The sequence below is a fragment of the Phoca vitulina genome, unplaced genomic scaffold (assembly GCF_004348235.1).
Source record: "Phoca vitulina isolate PV1807 unplaced genomic scaffold, GSC_HSeal_1.0 scaffold39, whole genome shotgun sequence".
Taxonomy (NCBI): Eukaryota; Metazoa; Chordata; class Mammalia; order Carnivora; family Phocidae; genus Phoca; species Phoca vitulina.
In genome coordinates this window covers 11716270-11738720 of record NW_022589742.1, presented here as the reverse complement: position 1 = coordinate 11738720, position 22451 = coordinate 11716270, and the positions used below count along the sequence as shown (strand labels likewise).

The 22451-nt window shown below is 39.5% G+C and overlaps 1 protein-coding gene across 3 annotated transcripts in view; it reads left to right on the top strand.

Moving 5' to 3' along the window:
• The first annotated feature begins 17334 nt into the window (after window positions 1–17334).
• The window catches only part of PHF6 (PHD finger protein 6), a 47229-nt gene continuing 42112 nt past the window's right edge, over window positions 17335–22451 (top strand). Inside the window, exons 1-3 of one of the 3 annotated variants that reach the window (XM_032428255.1) lie at window positions 17335–17521; window positions 21467–21650; window positions 21873–21974. In XM_032428255.1, coding sequence (XP_032284146.1) covers window positions 21513–21650; window positions 21873–21974 — 240 coding nt within the window. In that variant the 5' untranslated portion in view covers window positions 17335–17521; window positions 21467–21512. The remainder of the gene's footprint in view (window positions 17522–21466; window positions 21651–21872; window positions 21975–22451) is intronic. The other 2 variants (XM_032428254.1, XM_032428257.1) reach the window with 2 other exon arrangements.

Sequence of the window (22451 nt, the reverse complement as noted above, 5' to 3'; positions counted from 1 at the left end):
AAATAAAATCATCATTATTTACAACAACATGGTTTTGCAAAAAAAAAAAAAAAAATCCAAAAGAATCTACAGAAAATCTATTAGAATAAGCAGATTTAGCAAGCTGCTGGATGGGTATATGTGAAAAAAAAAATCAAGTGTACTTCTATAAACCAGCATCAAATAAATAGGAAATGAAATTTTTTAAGATACCATTTACAGTAGTCTCAAATAACATCAATTAATTAGGAACAAATCTAACAAAAGATGCCCAAGAGCTTTATACTGGAAACTACAAAATATTGAGAAAATTCAAACAAAGACATAAAAATAGAAGGATATATCATCATTATGGATTACTAGACTCAATATGATAAAGATATCAATTCTCTCCAAATTGATCTGTAAACTCAATGCAATAGCAATCAAAATCCCAATAGGTTATTTTTTTCCATTAAGAAATTGACACATTGATTATAATATTTATATAGAGATGCAAAGGGTCAAAAATAGCCAAAATGTATTGTGGATCTAAACGAGAATGGTAGATCAACAAAAGGTCCCCAAGAAAGGAAAGGAGAATATGTTTATGACCGTTGCAAAAGCAATGATTTCTTTAAAAAGACCGAAAGGCACAAACCATAAACCATAAGAGAAAAACTTGATAAACTGGACTACATCCAGGGCGCCTGGGGGGCTCAGTCATTAAGTGTCTGCCTTTGGCTCAGGTCATGATCCCAGGGTCCTGGGATCGAGCCCCACATAGGGCTCCCTGCTCGGCGGGAAGCCTGCTTCTCCCTCTCCCACTTCCCCTGCTTGTGTTTCCCTCTCTCGCTGTCAAATAAATAAAGAAAATCTTAAAAAATAAAAAACAAAACAAAACTGGACTACATCCATTTAAGAAATTCTGTTTATGGAGAGACACTATTAAAACAGGAAAAAGCAGGACACAGAGTGGGAAATGGTACTTGGATATTCTATAACTGACAAAGGGCTTGCTTTTATCCAAAATATATAAGGAATTCCTATAAACAATTAAGAAAAAGGCAGACAATTCTAGAAAAATGGGCAAAATACTTAAACAGGCATTTTCCTTTTAGCACTGTTTTAGCTACATTCCACAGATTTTCATTCAACTCATTCCAAATATTTTCTCATTTACCTTCAGGTTTCTGCTTTGACCCATGGATTATACAGAAATCTGTTGCTGAATTTCTAAGAGCTTGGAAGTTTTTGCTGTTGCTATTATCTACCGGAAATGATTTCTAGTTTAATTCCATATGGTCAGAGAAAATTTCACCTCTGTTTTATGACCCAACATATAGTCTAACAGGCCCACTTTATTTTTACAAAATTTATTTAAAGATTTTATTTTTTTAAGATTTTATTTTTAAATAATCTCTACACCCAACGTGGGGCTCAAACTCACAACCCCGAGATCAAGAGTCCTACACTCCACCAACTGAGCCAGCCAGGCGCTCCTTTTTTTTCTTTAATGATTTTTTAAAGTTTATTTTCTTTTAGTAATCTCTACACCCAACCTGGGGCTCAAACTTACAACCCTGAGATCAAGAGTCACATGCTGTTCTGACTGAGCCAGCCAGGTGCCCCTAGCCGGCCCACTTTACAAGAAAAACTAAAGAGAATTCTTTGGGGTGAAAGCAAGTGACCCCAAATGATAACTCAATTCTACATGAAAAGCAAAGAGTGCCAGTAAAGGTAATTATGTAACTATAAAAGACAGTACAAATCTTTATTTCATCTCCTTTCTCCTCTTAATTTAAAAAGCAAGTGTATTAAACAATATGTATTAATTATATCATTGGGCCTATAACCTATAAAAATGTAACATATTTGACAACAAGGGCACAAAACAGGTGGGGGGAGATCAAGTTGTATTGGAGTAAGGAAATGGTCCCAAAGGGTTACTCAAATCCATAGGAACAAATGACGACAACTAGAAATGGTAAACGCGAAGGCAAATACAGCAAACTATAAATGTATACTTGGCCTCTTCTTTCCTCAGCTTATTTACTAGACATAAAATTATATGCAGTAATAACTGTAACATTGTATGTTTGAATTTGTAACATAATAAATGTAACGTGTATAACAATAACAGCACAAAATGGGGAAGAGGGAATAGAGCTATATAGGAGTGCTTTTATATGTTGCTAAAACTAAGTTAGTATCCATGTGAAGTGGATTCTGATAAGTTCAGATGTATATGAGAAGCTCTAGAGCAACCATAAAGAAAATCACTAAAAAAACAGAATAAAAAATCATTATATAAGCATTAAATTGTTATACTTGAAAACAGTCATTTAATGCAAAAGGAAGTAGTAAAGGAGGAATAGAGGAATATAAAAGACATGAGATTTTATAGAAAACAAAAAAGGAAATAGCAATGTAAATCCAACTATACCAATAATAAAATTAAAGAGAATGGATTAGGGCCACCTGACTGGCTCAGTTGGTAGAGCATGCGATTCTTGATCTCGGGGTCATGAGTTTGAGCCCCACATTGGGGGTAGAGTTTACTTAAAAAAAATAAAGTGAATGGATTAAGCAATCTAATCAAGAGGCAGAGACTGTCAGACTGAACAAGAGAAAACAAGACCCAACTATATGTTGTCTATGGGAAGAGTCATACTGTAGATTCAAAGATACAAATAGGTTAGAAGTCAAGGGATGGAAAAGTACATATCATGCAATTAGTAACTCTACTAATATCAGACAAAATAGACGCCAAGACAAAAATTACTACTAGACACTGAGAAGGACATTATATATTGATAAAAAGTCAATACACCAAGAACATATACCAAGTATTAACATACACACACTTAGAGCAGAGCCCCAAATACATGAAGCAAAAACTGACATAAGTGGGAGCACCTGGGTGGCTCAGTCAGTTAGGCATCTGCCTTCAGCTCAGGTCATGATCTTGGATCCCAGGATCGAGCCCCACGTCGGGCTCCCTGCTCAGCAGGGAGACTGCTTCTCCTCCTGCCCCTCGCCCCACTCGGGTTCTCTCTCTCTCACTCTCTCTGTCTCTCTCTCTCTCAAATAAATAAATAAAATTTTTTTAAAAAACTGACATAAGTGAAAGGAGAAATTAGACAATTCAACAATAATAGTTGAAGACTTCAGTACCCTAATTGTAATAATAGAAAGGAGAACTAGGCAGAAGATCAAAAGGAAATAGAAGTCTTGAACAGCACTATAAACCAACTGGAGCTAACAGATTTGTATATATAAAACACTTGCACAAAACAAAAGCAGAATATACATTCTTCTCAAGTGTACATGGAACATTCTCTAGGATAGACCATATATTAGGCAATAAAATAAACCTCAGTACACTTAAAATGATTGAAACCATACAAAGTATGTTCTCTGATCACAATAAAGCGAACTTAGAAATGAATAAAAGAAAAAAATTAGGAAATTCACAAATGTGTGTAAATTAAACAACACATTCTTTTTTATTTTATTTTAATTTTTTAAAAGATTTTATCTATTTATTTGACAGAGAGAGAGCGCACAAGCAGGGGGAGTGGGAGAGGGAGAAGCAGGCTCTCTGCTGAGCAGGGAGCCCGATGCGGGACTCAGATCCCAGCACCCTGGGATCATGACCCAAGCCGAAGGCAGACGCCCAACTGATTGAGCCACCCAGGTGCCCCACAACACATTCCTTTTTAAAAAAACTTTTTATTTATTTAAAGTTTATTTATTTAAGTAATCTCTACGCCCATTGTGGCGCTCAAACTCATGACCCCAAGATCAAGAGCTACATACTCCTCCAACTGAGCCAGCCAGGTGCCCCTAAACAACGCGTACTTAAACAATGGGCCAAAGAAAATGCCGGAAGAGAAATTACAGATTTCAAGATGCATATGAATGAACATGTCAACACAACATACCACATTAAAAAAGAAGATTAAAACCAATAACCTAACTTTCCACCTTTAGAAACTAGAAAAGCAGAACGAACTAAACCCAAAGCAATTAAAAGGAAATAATAAAGATTAGAGTGAAAGTTAATGAATTAGAGAATAGAAAAGGAATAGAGAAAAATCAATGAAACCAAAAGTTAGCTCTTTGAGAAGATAAACAAACAAACAAACAAAAACCCCACCAAACCGAAAAACATTTAGCTAGACTGACCAATAAAAAAGAGAGAAGACTCAATTTCCTGAAAACAGAAATGAAAGAGAGAACATCACTATCAAACTTGCAGAAATAAAAAGGATTCTAAGTGTATACTGTGAACGACTATGTGCTAAAAAGTTAGGTAACTTACATAAAATAGACAAATTATTAGAAAGACACAAACTACCATAACTGGGGTGCTTGGCTGGCTCAGTGCAAGGAACACACAAATCTTGATGAGTTCGAGCTCCACTTTGGGCATGGAGTCCTACTTTAAAAAATATAAATAAATAAATAAATAAATAATAAAAAAAACCCAAACTACCATAACTGACACAAGAGGAAATAGACAAATCTGAAGAGACCTGTATTAAGAAGAGTTTGAATCAGTAATTTAAAAATTACTCACAGGGGCGCCTGGGTGGCTCAGTCGTTAAGCGTCTGCCTTCGGTTCAGGTCATGATCCCAGGGTCCTGGGATCGAGCCCCGCATCGGGCTCCCTGCTAGGCGGGAAGCCTGCTTCTCCCTCTCCCACTCCCCCTGCTTGTGTTCCCTCTCTTTCTGTGTCTTTCTCTGTCAAATAAATAAATAAAATCTTAAAAAAAAGAAACAAATAAAAATTACTCACAAAGGCTCGGGATCAAAAGGCTTCACTGGTGAGTTCTACAAAAATATTTTAAAAAAATAATAGCAATTTTTCACAAACTTTTCCAAAAAATAGAAGAGGGAACACTTCCTCACTCATGTTATGAAGCCAGTATTACTCTGACACCAAAATCAGACAAAAACATAGCAAGTAAAGAAAACTAAAGACCAATAACTCGCATAAAACTAGAAACAAGGGGTGCTGGGGTGGCTCAGTCAGCTGAGTGTCTGACTCTTGGTTTTGACTCAGTCATGATCTCAGGGTTCTGGGATCAAGCCCTGCGTTGGGCTACCTACTCAGCGGGGAGTCAGCTTGAGGATTTCTCTCCCTCTCCCACTGCCCCTCCCCCTAAACTCTTTCTTCTTTCTCTCGCAAATGGCTGAAAAAAAATCTTTAAAAAAACTCACTAGAAACAAAAATCCTCAACAAAATACTGGCAAACCAAATCCAGCAACATATAAAAGGGATTAGACACCATGACCAAGTGGGATTCATCCCAGGGTTACAAGGTTGTTTTAACATCCAAAATTCAATTAATGTAACAGACCATATCAATAGAATAAAAAACAAAGCTTGCCTAATGATCTCAATAGATGCAGAAAAAGTACTTGACAAAATTCATTGTCCCTGAATGATAAAAACACTCAACAAACTAAGAATTGAAGGAATCTTTCTCAACCTGATGAAGGACATCTGTGAAAAACCTACAACTAATGTCATATTTAATGGTGAAAGATCGAAAGCTTTCCCCCTAAGATCAGGAATGAAACATGGATGTCTGCTCTTGTCACGCCTAGGCAACATTTTTAAAAATTGAAACATATTTGACATATAACATTGTATAAATTTAAGATGTATAACATGTTGATTTGATACATTCATATACTGTAATATGAGTAACCATGGTTGGCTCTTCTGTCACCTCACATTATTATCATTTCTGTTTTGTGCTGGGAATAATTAAGATCTGGTCTCCTAGCAAACTTGACGGTTACAATATAATATTGTCGTCTGTATTGACTATACTGTGCATTAGATCTCAAAGGACTTATTTAGCTACTAGTTGCAAGTTTTCACCCTCAGACCACATCTCTTTTATTCAACATTGTACGCACGGTTCTAACCACGGCTTTGGCAAGAAAAAAATAAAAGGCCTCTAGACTGGAAATGAAGAAGTAAATAAAACTATCTCTATTTGCAGATAACATGATCTTGTATATATCAAATCTTAAGGAATACACTAAAAATCTACTAGCACGAATAAATGAGTTCAGCGAGGTTGTGGACACAGGATCAATGTACAAAAATTATCTATATTTCATACGCTAACAATGAACACATCAAAAAACAAAATTAAGAAAATGATTCCACTCACAATAGCATCAAGAATAAAATACTTTGGAATAAACTTAACAATAGAAGTGCTGACTTATACCCCAAAAACTACCAAATATTGTTGAAAGAAATTAAAAATCTAAAAGATTAAAAATCATCCCATATTCATAGATCAGAAGACTTAGGGTTTTTAAGATGGCAATACTCCTCAAATCGATGTACAAATTCAGCAAGGATTTGACAATCCTCTATCAAAACTCCAGCTGGCTTTGTTGAAGAATTTTATAAGCTGATCCTAAATTCATCTGTAAATTCAGAGGACCCAGAATAGCCAAAACAACCTTGAAAAAGAGGATCAGAGTTGGAGGATTTACGTTTCCTAATTTCAAGATCTATTCCAAAGCTGTAATAATCAAGAGAATGGGGTGCCAGCATAAGAATAGACACACAAAGCAATGGAAGAGCATCAGAAATAAACTCTCACATTTGTGGTCAATTGATTTGCAACAAGGATGCCAAGACAATTCAGTGGGGGAAAGAAAGCTGTTTTCAACAAATGGTGCTGGGACAACTGGATACCTACCTGCAAAATGATACATTTGGACCCCTACCTCCCACCATATACAAAAATTAATTCAAAACTGATTAAAGACTTAATTGTAAGAGCTAAAATACCCTCTGAACAAAAGTGTTGAGCATGGAATACATAGGTTTTACTAAGTAAAAACATCAGGTTTTTAGATTTGTAGGAATTAGTTTCCAATTCCCCAAAAATGTACATTCACTTTGTATCTTCAAGCTACTTTTGGTAGACCAGCTGTTTGCCAAACAGGTCCTTTGCATCTATGAACTCGTCATATGGGCTATTCATGTCTCAAACGTCCATAATTTTTAAAGTAGGCTCCACACCCACCGTGGGGCTTGAACTTATGACCCTGAGATTGAGAGTCAAATGCTCTACCTGACTGAGCCAGTCAGGTACCCCCAAAATGTCCACAAGTTTTGAACACCATGAAGCATATTGGATGTCATCGTAAGTTAACCCTCTTTTTCTCAGGGAAAATGGTTTTAAAGCACAGCAGTAACTTGAAATTGTGAAATCAAAATTGGATTCCAAATAAGTTAGAGTTTTCGTAAGAAATTGAGAAAGTCCTGTTTAATTTGACTGCCCTTTTCTGGTGACATTTTATTTTGAGTTCTAAAGCCTTCTGATTTCTAAAATTTACATTGGCACTGTCGGCTGAATATGTAGATAGATGAGCAAAATTATACAAGATATCAACAATCTTTTGTTTTATGTTTTCTGCAGTTTCATTATGATCTTCATAGAAATCAAGAAAATGATTTAAAATTGCTTTTCAAATCAAAGTATCTAAAAGCTAGGAGGAACATTTTTAGTTGCTGTGATTTCCACATCAGTTGATACACTGTAGAAAGCATAATCCTTGGTAAGGTCTGACAGAATCAGCTCCACACTGTTAGAGACCAACGCATCTCGGAGCAAAATTTCCTCTTTTGTTCATCTACAGGACATTTTAGCTGTGACCTCCGAATCAGGAAATCTAACTTTATTCAAAGAGCAATCAAGAGAGTGGCGCAATAATGGGTGTTTGTTGCTGAGGTATGCCAAGCAAAATCAGTGGCCGCCAACGTTGACTGAACTTTCCTGTCTTTTTGGAAGACTAAAAACTTTGGATTGATGTATAAGGCTTGTCTGTCTCATCCAGATCTTCTGAGATTCAGTCTCTGTATGGGCTTTCACATCCCCTTCTCCGGCATGCCCAGTCCCAAATTCTTTTCAGCTTATTTTTCAGAAAGCTGTGTTTTGGTTGTTTACCTCCCTAATCTAGTTGTATGTGTTCTTGCATCTGTCATCAAAATAACATAGTCATTTAGCTTTCTCTTTTGAAGCTTTCTGGGTCAAGCTGGGGTTGGTATTGTGATTGTTTTCAGTTTCTTTATCTGAACACTTAGAATACAGGTACAATATTCATAATATTAAAAGTTAAAGTAGCACTGTCTCCATACAGATCACAAGAGCTAATCCACAGGCAGTCCAAGACAGAATGTCACAACTCATGCTTGCAATGCTCTTAAGTTGCAAACTTAAGGTGCATCCCTCCAAGTGAGCAACAGTGGATGATCCGCTATTGGGAACCGGAAATCATGGTCGCCAACATCAGTGGTCAGGATTGACGGTGGCTGTAGATGCCATATCTATTTGACACTAAAAAGAATGTTGCTTTCAGCTCCTGTTTTTTGGAACCATGGTTTGGGTTTGGTCCCTTTCCCCCCAAACACGAGCAACCATGGCTGAAAATGGATTTTTCACATCCTGGGGTGGAGTTTCCTGGGATGCAGGACTCTCAGTGCTAAAACTAGGACAGTACCAAGGAAATCAGGATGACTGGTCCCTCTGTTATACCTTTGGTCACTTTCCAGAGTACTGAGAGAGTTGTTTTTGATAGTTTTGTTCAGCTTTATAGTTGTTTTGGGGAGAAGATTTGTTGCCCTCCTTCATTCATCCTGCCGGAAGTAAATCGCCCACACTGTGTATTTTACATACTATTTTTAGTTTGTCTTTCTCTTACTAAAATGTAAACTCCATGGCAATAGGGATCTTTGTCTGTTTTGTTTACTGCTATATCCCCTGTGCTTGGCACATTGTGGGTAAATATTTCTACAGTAAACATCTTGATGAACAAACGGATTAATGACACTTGCAGGAGTGTGGAAACTACATCGGAGGAGGGAAAATCGAATCAGATAGGCAAGTCAGTAAGTTAGCGGAGTGGTCCCGGTTAGAGGTGGTAGAGATGGTGGAGGAGATAAGGAAAAGTGGACTGATTTTAGAGATGATTAGGAGACAAAATTGCCATGATTAATGATAGAGTGGAGATGAGCGGGAGTGGTGGGGTAGGGAGCAGAATGGAGGGTGGGATCAAGGATGACTCCTTAATCTCTGGCCTGCAGAACTGGGTGAATAGAGGTGCCGTGCAGTGAGTTGGCTAGTCAACAGTGGACCGGTACCAGGTTTATAGGGAGAAGGTCATGAATTCTCTTTAAGACATACCGAGTTGGAGATGCCTTTGAGATGACTAAGCAATTTCAAATAGGCGATTGGTTATACGGTTCTAGAATTCAGAGGAGTGATGTTGGCTAGAGACATAAATGAGTGTGTTACCACGTCAGTGGGTGGTAAATAAAGTGATGAGGGTGGGTGATTACAAGGGAGCGTGAGGATACGGCCTAAGATCAAGCTGCAGTTGTACTCCCATTGCATTCAAGTTCTCGTTGGAATTAAGGAAATTCCTTGATTGGCAACTGGCACCTAAGTTAGGATTTCAAATCATAAATGTTTGAAGATTTTGAAATGCAACAAAGAGAAGAGATTTCCAGGCTTTCTCCTACTTTTCCTTTAGGTCCTATTTTTAGAGATGATGTATGTTTCATGGCAGTGTTTGGTGCCCATTGGTCATGCTTTTTTTTTTTTTTTTTTTTTTAATTCTGGGTAAGGGTGACTATGGAGGATTCCGGTTCTAACTTTAAAAGTATTTATCAAGCCCTGTGTGCTTAGCCCCATGCTAGGTGCTATGGAGAAGATAAAGGATATCAACTGTGCCTACTCTTGAGGGATTTTCAAACTATTGGTGGGAAGAATTGCATATTAAAATTGGAAGAGACCTTAAAGGTCATCTAGTCTGATTCCGTCATGTTTTTCAGAATGTAAAAGCATGTCCCAGAAAGATGAAGTGACTTTTCAAGTTCAAAATGAAGTGACAGAGGTCTGACTACAAGCCCAGGCCTCCTGATTTCTCACCTAACCAAGCACGCTGCTCTTTTTCAATAAAGCATTCATTTAGATAACAAATATTAATTGAGTGCCTACTACGTGAAGGTACTGCTCTAGGCCTTTATGGTAAATCATGCTCCCTTTTCACGTGCATTTGCCTCTGGTGATGAACAGTGGGATTCACAGAGCCCTGGGCATTCAATAAGGAGAGTTGACTGATAACTGGGGGTGGCTTACAGCTGTATCACCCAGTTTCTTTTTTTTTCTTTTTAAGATTTTATTTATTTGTTTGACAGAGAGAGAGGGAACACAAGCGGGGGGAGTGGGAGAGGGAGAAGCAGGCTTCCCGCTGAGCAGGGAGCCCGATGCGGGGCTCGATCCCAGGACCCCGGGATCATGACCTGAGCCGAAGGCAGATGCCTAACGACTGAGCCACCCAGGCGCCCCATGTATCATCCACTTTCGATTCATAATCTTTTCTTCTCAATGCTTGAGGGAAGAGGAAAGAAGTGATGCATTAATATATGATGCAATGAGAGAATAATATACGGTATACAGTATATAATTAACTGCTGAAATGCATTGTGTGACTCTCGGTGAAAAGAGGAAACTGTCCTCCAACAGCCGTACCATTGGCTCCCCGACAAGTTCCTTTGAGAAAGTTCAGCAGATATTTATTGGACGAGCACTGTGCTAGGTGCCGGGGGTATAAAAAAGAATAAGACACGGTCTCTTTGCCCAAAGAGCTCACTCTCTCATGGGAGAGTCAGAAGTACATATAATTTCAATATGATGTGCTAAGTGATGAGCTAGAGGTCCGGCCGGGGTGCTATGGAAGCGCTGGAGGAGAGCTTTACTCAACCAAAGGGTGAGTGAAACTTCTGGAAAGCTAAGGGCTGATACCTGAATGGCATCCTGAAGGCTTCTACCTAGTCCAAAAGGAGTTGTAAAGGAGTTTTGGGAGGCAAGAACAGCACGAATAAAGAAACAGAGGGTGGACCTAGATGGTATTATGCTGAGTGAAATAAGTCAGACAGAGAAAGACAAATATCATATGATTTCACTTATATGTGGAATCTAAAGAACAGACCAAATAGACAAAGCAAAAACAGACCCGTAAGTACAGCGAATAAATTGGTGATTGCCAGGGGGAACAGAGGTGGGGATTGGGCAACATGGGTGAAGGGGAGTGGGAGGTACAGGCTTCCAGTTATGAAATGAATAAGTCATGGGGATGGAAGGCACAGCATAGGGAATATAGTTGGTGGTATTGTAATAGCGCTGTTTGGGGACAGATGGCAGCTACATTTGTGGTGAGCACAGCATAATGTATAGACTTGTCAAATCACTATGTCATACACCTGAATCTAATGGAACATTGTGTGTCAACTAGACTTCAAAAAAGAAAGAAAGAAAGAAAAGCTTATTGAAATAATAAAAAAGAAACAAAGGCCTTTTGTCTCTCTATTCCACTTCTCAGAAAAACTGGAGGGGCACCTGGGTGGCTCAGTCGTTAAGCGTCTGCCTTCAGCTCGGGTCATGATCCCAGGGTCCTGGGATCGAGCCCCGCATCGGGCTCCCTGCTCGGCGGGAAGCCTGCTTCTCCCTCTCTTACTCCCCCTGCTTGTGTTCCCTCTCTCGCTGTGTCTCTCTCTGTCAAATAAATAAAATCTTTAAAAAAAAAAAAAAGAAAAGAAAAACTGGAGATCATTATTAGCTCCTTGTAAGTGGTATAAGATAAAAAATACTCCATATTACCTCCTGTAAAACTAGCTCTTATAGTTAATATTTATTGAGCTCTGTGGGCCAGGAACTGTGCTAAGTGCGGTATGTGGATTATCTCATGCAATCCTCAAAAAAAAAAAAAAAAAAATCCTTGAGAAAGGTACTTCCATCATTCTCAGTTTACAGATGAGGAAATCAAGGCACTAAGAGGTTAATCTGAAATCAGGATTTGTGCCCAGGCCATTCGGGTTTTTGCCTCCTGGTATAGTTACATCTCACTGTGAATATTAGCTCTCTCAAATCTTAGTCATGTATCATCCTTTGAGTTTTTAGACTGATTATTATACTATTTGAAATTAGTGTAGCCCTTTCTGGTTTTGTTATTTAACCAACAGCCAAAGTAGGACCAAAAGGAACAAAGATGCTCAAGATCACCCAGGACCCAGTGGCAAGTGTCTTCACTAAGATACATGCCTAAGAATGATATGGATCAGAAGGAAGTCTCTCAGGCCCTCAGATGTAACTGACAAAATGCCCAGGAGGGAAGTGTTTGTTTTCATTTTCCCCCTGAAGGCTGTAGGTTAGTGGTTCTCAAACTTTTGCGTGTACTGCAGTCTTACCTGGGGAGCTTGTTAAAAATAAAGTTGCTGGACCCCATTTCACGGCTGTGCCAGAATCACTGTAGCTGGGCTTGGGCTGCTGCATTACTAACCAATTCCTGATATGTTTCCATTCCATTCCAAATGTACTTGTCCCCATTCTTCATGATATTCCCTTCCCCATTCTCCGTTTCTCCTCTTTTCCGTTCCCCATTCTCCACGGTCTTTGCCTCATTAAGTATTTATTGAATATCTACTCTAGGCACAGAGTTCTCCGGGCTGGGGATGGAGCAGTGAACGTGGCAAAATAGAGCCCCTGCCCTGATGGAGACAGATAAAAAAACACATAAACAAATAAATAAGAGGCAGTGCTTCATAGTGATTAAGAGTTTGACTTCTGGAGTCAAAACAAATGTAGGCTTGACCCATGGTTCTTCTTCTTCCTAGCTGTATCACCTTGGGCAAGTTACTTAATTGCTCAACAGTCTCTTCCTCTGTAAAAGGGACTACTTACTCCCGGCCCCTCAGGGCTGTTGTAAGGATTGAATAAGATAACACGCATAAAGTACTTAGCAGAGTGCCTAGCACATTGTCCTCAGAAGTCGGTTAACTCTTATAATTTTGCAAGCATCAGCACTATAAAGCTTATTACTTCCCCAATATTGCCATCGATATAGTACATTCAGCTTCTGTGTTTATTTAACATCCAATAAACAACGTCTTAGAGATGTCTGTGTGCCTCTAAAGCATTTCCCTTTGCCACAGTCGCAAGTTTCCTGGGCAGAGTCTGTACCGTACCCAGCGTCAAACTGCTTAACAAGAGGAAACATCCAAGTCCGCCAAGGTTCCTAGCTCCTCCGTTAGGTACCTGAGTAGCTCCACAGCCTGGACAAAGTAAACCTCACCAATACACTAAGTGGAAGTTAAATAAACAAACAACAAAAACTAAGTAGAATAGCATAGGGGCCAAATTCTGGCAGCCAACATTAGCAGGTTGATCAATCAGATGATATGGCAGTTAAGGGACACTTAAAAAAGAAAAAACAAAAAACCTGTCCTTCTTACGTGTTGGGGCGAGAATATTCACATACATCATTATCTGTCTTTGTGCTCCATAACAACTTTGCAAGTAATATCAATCTCATCTGACTGATGTGTAAACTAAGGCTCAGAGAAGTCAAATGACTCGTCCAAGGTCACTCCGCTAGTTAGTGGCAGGCCCGCAACTCAAACACAGGTCTTCTGACTCTTATGCAGCATCTCACGCAAATAAACAGCACTTTTTTTTCCCCACAGAAACATGTATCTTTTTTTTTAAGATTTCATTTTAAGTAATCTCTATGCCCAAAGTGGGGCTCGAACTTACATCCCTGAGATCGAGAGTCGCACGCTCCACCGACTGAGCCAGCCAGGTGCCCCTTCACAGAACTATTTAAAATGCAGAATACTTCCACTTTTAAAAATAAGAAATAAGAAATGTAAAATGTATCCAATATACAAAATGCAAATAGACTTCAGTTCCATATAGGTGATATTCACTTCTTTTTGCACAAGATGAGGTTGTAATTTTACATTTGTTTATATTACTTGATTAAGGTCTGTCTGCCCCTACACCAAAACGGACTGTGTCCACTTTCATCTAACATGTCGTAGGTGATCAATATGAACTTGATGAATGAATGAATGATCCACTGGTGTTGATTATAGCTAGAAGGGAGGTCACAGGCATGTAGTTGAATTTAGCCTTTGTTTTAGGCAGGAGCAGAAATACTAGAGGTATCTTACACAGAAACACTGAAGATGGGGAAAAAGGAATTACTTTTTAGTTGCTGGAAAGGATGAATTTGCTTGTACTGGACTTAGTGAGTTAGCTCAAGGACAGGAGCAGATGGAGTTGCTAAGCAGTTGTTTACAGGGTAAAATCTAGAGACTGTTTCAATTCTACAAAAAAGAATGGCAGGCAGTTTCCTAATGTGTGGTCCTCAACAGATCTGCATCAGAATATCTGGGCAGTTTAAGAAGGCATTTTCCTGAGCCCACTACAGCATCCCCAGAGTGGGGTGCGGGATGGGGGGAGCTTGGGGGGTGGCACCAAAAATTTTTGCATTTTTCACAAGCTCCCAGGTAATTAATTCTCACTTCCAAATTTTGAGAATTGCTGGGTTGGAATCACAAGAGACCTGCAGCAGGTCTAAGACTCTGCCTAGGGAAAAGTCTGCATTATAAGGTAAGAAGAAGGGAAATCTTCCACGAACAGACTGAAAGAGAAGCCAGAGAGCCAGAGTCAAGAGTCCCCATTAAGAGCCAAAGAAGGTGAAAGTTTAAGAATAAGTAAACTGCCCAAAGTGTCAAATGTCACAGAGATGTCAAGAATGAAGATGGAGAAAAGTTGTGAAGATGGAATCCAGATTTTTCTGGGCCTGGACTTGTCCTTCAAGATCCAGCTCAAAACATTTCCTCCCCAAGGATGTATTTCCTGCTCCGTTGGACAGAGCCCATCAATCTTTGTGGTATGTAATTCCATTAGAACATTTCGTCTCTTTTACTGAAATTCTGTTTTTCTTCGTTAGAAATACCGGGTTTTCGGGGCGCCTGGGTGGCTCAGTCGTTGGGCGTCTGCCTTCGGCTCGGGTCATGATCCCAGGGTCCTGGGATCGAGCCCCACATCGGGCTCCATGCTCCGCGGGAGGTCTGCTTCTCCCTCTCTCACTCCCACTGCTCGTGTTCCCTCTCTCACTGTGTCTCTCTCTGTCAAATAAATAAATAAAATCTTAGAAAAAAAAAAAAAAGAAATACCGGGTTTTCATCCTCATTAGACCGAGAATTCCTTGAAGGCAGGAGCTGTTTCTTACTTCTTTTCAAATCTCCAGGGTCTGCCATAGTACCTGGCATACAGAGAATATGTATGCCTGCTGAATGTGTGATTGGGAAGGAATCGGAGGCTGAGAACACAGTCTGGGAGTGAAGGTAGAAGAATCCTAAGTGTTTGAAGGCAAGCGACAGCAGGGAATAAGTAGAGAAGCAGTTCGTCTAGAGCATGGAAGAGACGTGATTAAGACTACAGCCTTAGCTTTAAAAAGCTGGAAGGACAGTTCCTTCTGAGTCTTGAAGGAAGCAAGAAAGGATGGGTGTACAAGATAAAGTCACTTAGCTCAGATGGCCCAACTCTAAATAAGTCAGGAAGTTAAGGCCTTTGCTGAAATGAGGTACAGAAAGCGGGATCTAGAGCCTGAAGAAGGACTGGAAGAGTGTTGGTGGGAGTGTGCTGGTGGATCAATAAGAGATTAAGAGATCCTGTGCTATATCCTCAGGCATTGTTAATAGCGTGTTATCGCAATCTGACTCCTTTCTGTAGTCCTTGAAATAACAGGCTGCATGTATCAGTCATGCTAATTGAAACTGGCTAGCAGACCTGGTGCCTGAAACTCACTAGGGTTGCTGAGCTCTTCCTCTCTGGAACATTTCCTGCACTTCCTTTCCACCTCTTAAGGCAAGTGCTGCAGTCCATCTCCTATCATAGCTATTTGTTTTTTCCTTGTTAGACGTAAATAGTTGAGGGCAAAGGCTGTGTCTTAGTCACTGTTGTGTTCTACCTTCGCATAGGGCCTTGTACGTAATAGGTGGAGGATGGCTGTACCAGGCACACACCTTTCTATAGCATTTATCACACCATACCTTATCTGTTTGCTTCTTTGTCTCCCTTTTTAGACCATGAACTTGAGGTTAGGGATTGAGTTGATCTGTATCTCTTTTGTGTTTTGGAACTTCGTAGTTTCGCTGATGTTTATTGAATCAAATCGTTGAAATGAGTGCATAGATGAGTAAAAGGGCTAAGGGTCCCGTGCGGCTAAATGACTGCTTTGTCCAACCTTCTTTGATACCTGTTTGTATGGGATACAATGTTACAAGAACACGATCACTGTTTTCTCTAGGATTACAATTTAACATTGCAGGGAAAAGTTAAAAGGATGAAACAGTGTAGTAACAGCATTGGATTGCAACAATGGAAATCCACCACGCCCCCGTCCCCCCCTTCTACAGGAAAAATAGCTACGTAGCGGGCATCTTTAAATTTTCATTGGTTTGTTAGGGCTTTTATTTATTTTTTTAAACCACTGGCTTTTAGTCTGTGAGCGTAGGAGAAAATAACAAAGGCTGACCCTTACACAGGGCATACTATGTGCCCAAGTGTTATTCTGTGATTTACATGTATTAACTCATTTCTCTTAGCAGCTCTATGAGATGGATACCATTGTGATCTCCATTTTGGACGTGCTGGAACTGAGGGACGGAGAGGTAATGCAACGTGCTCAAGGTCACAGAGCTAGAAGTGGGGGAGCTGGGATTCAAACCCAAGCAGTCAGGCTCCATACATCAAAGAGGAAAGCGCTCGATTAGCTGTCGCGTTTACCTGTGTTGAGTTACAAAGAAAAGCACTTATCTTTTTCTGATTATGATAATCTCCGCATTTATAGAGGGCCTGTTATATGCCAGGGACGCTCATACACGCTTAACTTGCATTATCTCATTTCTTCTTCACAATAAACCCGTGAGATCCTATTTTTAATCCCCATCTTAAAGACAAAAAAATTTTTTCAGGTACGGGGATGAAAATGATTTGCCCGAGGATTGAAATCCAGGCCGACTGACTCCACTACGAGCTTCTCAGTCTTTCCTGGCAGTAAAATGAGAGAACGGAGGACCTCAAAGGGATGCCACGAGAGTACAATGAAATAATGGATGTGAAAAGGCCTCGGTGAACAAGTGCAAGGGATCAGGCCTACCCACTTGAATCACTATTGAAAACTGGCTACCCAGAGCCCCTGTCCAGTGGTTTCTAGTCCCAACCCTGCCCCTTCTCCGCCCGACCCACAGCGATATCTTTGAATCTCTTTCTCTATCTCCTCGGATCCGGCCCCCAAACACTTGGCTGAGCGGCGGACCGGAGAATAGAAGGTACGCGCGCGAGCAGGAGGCGGAGCCTGCCGCCCCGATCCGTACTGGGGGCGGCCTTCGCACATGCGCCGTGGCTCTGCGGCTTCAGTTGCCCGGCCGTGCAGCCAATCGGGGCCCGCGGCGCGCTCGAGACGTATTAACGCTGTGTTGAGTCGTTGCGTGCGAGGGGGGCGACGTAAGGGCGCTCCGCGAGCCCGTCTCTCCTCGAATGAAAGGAAACAACCTCCGGCGACAGAGCCCCGCTCCCAGGCGCTGCCGGAGAACCGACACCGACTTCTTTCTCTTTCCCCTCATTGGCGCTTCTCCGCTGCCGTTCGCCTCTGGGCCCCGCCGGTGAGTCCCCACGGTAGCTTGGGGCCCCCCATTCTCTGCCCGGCGGGAGAAGACAAGGAGGATGGCGATGGCCAGGCCGCCGCCCCTGCCCGTTGTTAAGGGGGACTCTTGGTGGTCTCGCTTTATTGTCAAGGACCCCAGAAGCGCCGCTCGTTGAAGGCGCTTGGCAGAGAGGCTGCTGAGAAAAGTGCTTTGGAGGAGCTAAGGGAGAGGCTAGGCTTAAGCCTAGACTTCGGGGGAGGGGGCGCAGCATTTGGGGAGGAAAAAATACTGGGGATTTTTAGTCTTTGCCATCGCTTAGGACATATTTGGGAAGGAGGGAGACTCCCAGTTTGGGAAGCGTAAGAGGAAGAATGGTTAGGATGGCAAGAGGGTTAGCTTTACGGAACTCTGGGGTGGGGGGAATTAGGGGCGAAACTGAGATCTGAAACGAAGACTGTTTGAGGGCGAACTCCTGGGGAAGGAGGGTTAAAGAAAGTGGTGGGATAGCTTCCTGGATTCGGGAGGATTGGAAAAGGACGATTAGGGGACCCTGACTTGCCGACCGAAAGGACCTGCTAAAGTGTTTTAGAGGAAGATAGTTTTGCGAGTTTATCCAGCGCTTGATTAGAGGGAGGTCTTGGAGTCTAGTGTGTATTGAGGAATAAATAACGGGGAGAGGATCCGGTACGTTGTGTGTACCATCCTTTATTATATGGACGAACAGCACGGCATTCTTTTGAAATTTGTTCGTTTCGATATCCTGCGTGGAAGTTGAAAAATCCTTTCTTTTTGAAAAACCTTTTGTTTTCATCGGCTTAGTACGTAGTATCAGGTCTTATTCATACAGTTCATATTCTTTCTTACCCTTGGGTTTGAAGCAACTGGAAAATTCCTTCAGTTTCCTTTTGAATAACCGCAAAAAGCAGTGCGAAACATGTAATAATATCGTGCAACCAAATTCAGGTGCCCTTCCGGTTCATCTCTTACTCGTTTATTTCTCTCCGCTGTAACTTTCCTGACAGAAATACTGCTTCTTTGGGGATCACGTTTATATATTCTGAACTGTATATTTCAGCTTGATTGCGTGCGGAATTGTTTGATCTTCCGGAACTGCAGTTTTTGTTTTGTTTTGTTTTGTTTTTCTGTGAAAATGGTCTTTCAGATACCAGACATTGAATGAGCTCTCGACTGGGTTCTTGAATGCTCTCCTTGATGTTTCAGGTTATTTCTACCTTGGTGCTTTACAGCATCTTGTAAAATCAGGAACGCATTGATTGTTTCAGCCTAACTAATCGAGCTTTTATATTTTGCCAGACATTTAAATGATGTTTTTCACACCGATGCCTTTGCTTTTTTATTTCTGCTTTATAACATTATCCATAATGTTCTGTTTCTTTTAAGGAAAAGGTTTCATTGTTGGGCGAAAGCATCAAAGTTTGATCTCTGCATGCGCTGAAAAACCTTTTATACTGAAATTAAAAGGCCATAGAGCTGTGTGGATCATTATGAATCCCTTAATATTGGTCCTTGGAATGCCCTTATTTTCCCTAACTAGAGACCACAAATGAGACAGCATTAGATAAAAATCTGTATTTTTATGATAAAGACATTTTTGTTAGGAGTCATTGTTTCCATGATGTTCCCCACTTCATGTTTTACTAGAAGGCTGTAAAAAATTAGCAAGATATGCACAGATGCATTATTTGAATTTTAGTGGAAAAATCCATTTAGTCATTGTACATTGGGGAAAGTTTTTAATTGGTTTGGTGCACTTTTTTTGTGTTTCTGTTTGCTTTACCAATTTAAACTGATTAAGACACTAGAATATTTCTGAATGCAAAATAAAGCGTACCTTTTTTCCTCTCTTAGATTTTTGGGTCTTTGATATCTGGAAAAGGAAATTCTCAAAATTAGGAGGAGAAATGTACCTGTTTATAAATTCAAAGAGGCAGAATTCAATACGGATAGAATTTGAGGGACACCATTTTCAGAATTAATTTCAAGAATAAAAAGTGCTTTTCTACTCTAGGACCTTTTTAAGATCTTAAACCGGTTTTATAGCGTAGGCTAGGATTGTACAGAAATTACACATTAAAGATGTCTGTACAGATAAGATTCGTAATGTGCCATCCTTTGAACTGGCCAAGGATGACCGGGAGAAATGCTGAATACATTACAGTGGTTTCAGAGTGCCTACTATTCATTGCATAGTAGTAAAGAAAGCTAATTTAGAACTCACATAGCAAATTTTGGCGCTATTTGTGAATTTTGGTGTTTTGCATGGTTAATTTTAAAGATTTTGGCAGCTATATTCTTGATAAAGCAACTGAACACATATTTGCCTGTACAAATGCAAACACACTTCCCCTTTTGTTTCTTTTGTTTCTCTGTTATGTCCTTTTTTTCTTTAATCCTAAAAGTATTTGCTGCCTGTTTTCAATCAGTTTCATGGTTTATAGCCAGTGCTATGAATACAGTACTGTTGTAAAGTATCCGATGCCATTTGGAAGACTGAGGTATTTAAAATTGTAGATAGCATTAAGAGTTTGTTAAACCCATCAACGCAGAGACTGCCAAGGCCTTTGAAGTTTTGTTTTTAAAAAACAAAATAAAGCAAAACAAAAACAACCCTAGGTATAAATTGATAAAAAGACCTGTTTCTTTGTGGCTTCACCTTAAATTTTAATTCCGTGTCTGTATTTTTATATTGTAAAACCCTGAATGGTTTGCAGCTACCACCTTGCTGGCATCCAGCTGCTACTGTTCTTGTTGGGGAGCAAGTGCTTCTCAGAAAGCTACGATGTAGTGTTAGTGAGTCCAATTTTCAACACAGTATCATGAAAATATTCAAGTATGTAGAAAAACAGGAAGAATTTCAGTAAATTTTAAGACAAAAATTGGAGATGTTATTGATTGTGATGTGTGTTGTAGCAACCTGGATCCTGAACTGCTTAGTTTGGTTGATTTGGGAAAACTACACAAGTCACATCACCGATTTTACACTTGTTCAGATTCTTAAGAATCCATGTTGAGATTGATGATCTAAATCTGAAACCTTCTATGTTAGAGCTTTTCTTCCCTTTTTTTGTTTGACTCCGCTACCTATAATTTGACTAGATTTAAGGGTCATTCAGAAAAATTTTCCTTCCTTTTATATAATATTGCTAATTTAATGTGGAAGTTACTACATTTAGAACACCACTGTCCATTTGTAACTTTAATTTGATAAGCAGGCTTCTGGAGTAAGCCTCAGAGTCAGATGATATAGTTTTTAAAAATAAATAATTGGTTCCTAAAGCATGCTTTTTTGAATAGACTGTTATAAGTTTAATTTTTCTTTACTCTAAAAAGGAATACAATAGCAAAAATTTGTTAAAGATGTATACATGATTTTTTTTAAACTTAAAAATAATTCAGATTTTAAAAAAATAAATGTTCCAGAGTCATGGTTAAGTGCATTCATTTGTCTTTTGTTGGTTTATCAATATGTGAACTTTAAGGAATTGTGCAACTTTAGAATTCTGTTCACTCTGGATATTGTGTCCTTCTCTTAGAAGTTTCTGCTCTGCTCTTGGGTACATAATTCTTGGTCTCCTTGAAGAGGCATCTAGCTATACATGAAAAATATTTTATATTAATTATGTCAGCAGATGGTTGTTTTAGTATCACACATTGTACATTTTTTACCGATCCACACAGAAATCGTTTTAATTATTTCACATATCCCCTAATTTGGGAGCAGTTTGATTTTCCTGAATTATTTCATTACCTTGTCTTTATGCATATGTTCATTTTTTTCATTACAGAGGCATCATAGGTTTTAATATTAATTTGTCTATACTAAATAGCCATTTTAAAATGCATACGTTAAAACTTAGGTTAAATATTAAACAACTTACATGACTGTGCAAACGGGTATTAAAGTGAAATTAACCATTTTGTTGCCCTTCTTATTCTCTGTAGCATTTCTTGAGGCTTAAAGTGGCATTCTAAAAGCAATTTAAAAATCATGTCAAGCTCAGTTGAACAGAAAAAGGGGCCTACAAGACAGCGCAAATGTGGCTTTTGTAAGTCAAATAGAGACAAGGAATGTGGACAGTTGCTTATATCTGAAAACCAGAAGGTGGCAGCACACCATAAGTGCATGGTAAGTATAGGCTGGCAACCGAGACACCTGAAACCCTGAGAATCCTGACAATGAATATTCCCAAATACGAAAAAACTCAGTTAAAATTTTAAACAGATGGTTTCTCACTAATGCTATGCCATTTTTACTAGAAAATTTCCTTGTAAAGTTAACATCTTATTCACTGTTTCACTGCAATTTCTTTAAATGTGAACCTTAATTTCTTTTAAATGTAATTTATAGCTCTTTTCATCTGCTTTGGTATCATCACACTCTGATAACGAAAGTCTTGGTGGATTTTCTATTGAAGATGTCCAAAAGGAAATTAAAAGAGGCACGAAGCTGGTAAGTTGGTATTTCTGCCTCTTGAGAATAAAACTTATTTTAAGCTCATTAAGGAGGAAATTGCTTAGTTTACAGTGTATTGCATTATTAACATTATGATTTTAAATTGCAGTCTTCCCCACCCCCACCCCCGCCCCCAAACCAGAAATTCCAAGGTTGGGCTTAACTTATTTACCACTCAACAAAAAAGGAGTGAATCAATATTTATATTATTCACTTTGTTTTCCTTTTCAAAAAGAATCAGCATCTTCTTGGAGGCTGTGTTGACTGAGAAAACAAGCAGTTTGCTTAATTTGAATGTATCATGTGTTGAAGTCTTCATTCAGGTGAATTTTCATAATTCAGATGTCTTTTCATCTTCCATCATAAAGTCATTGCGGTCATCATAAATGAAGATGACCGTACCCTTTCAGCAGGAAAATGTTAGCGCTTGCAGTATATGACTGTGGTTCAGCTATATAACCCAGCATTTATAAC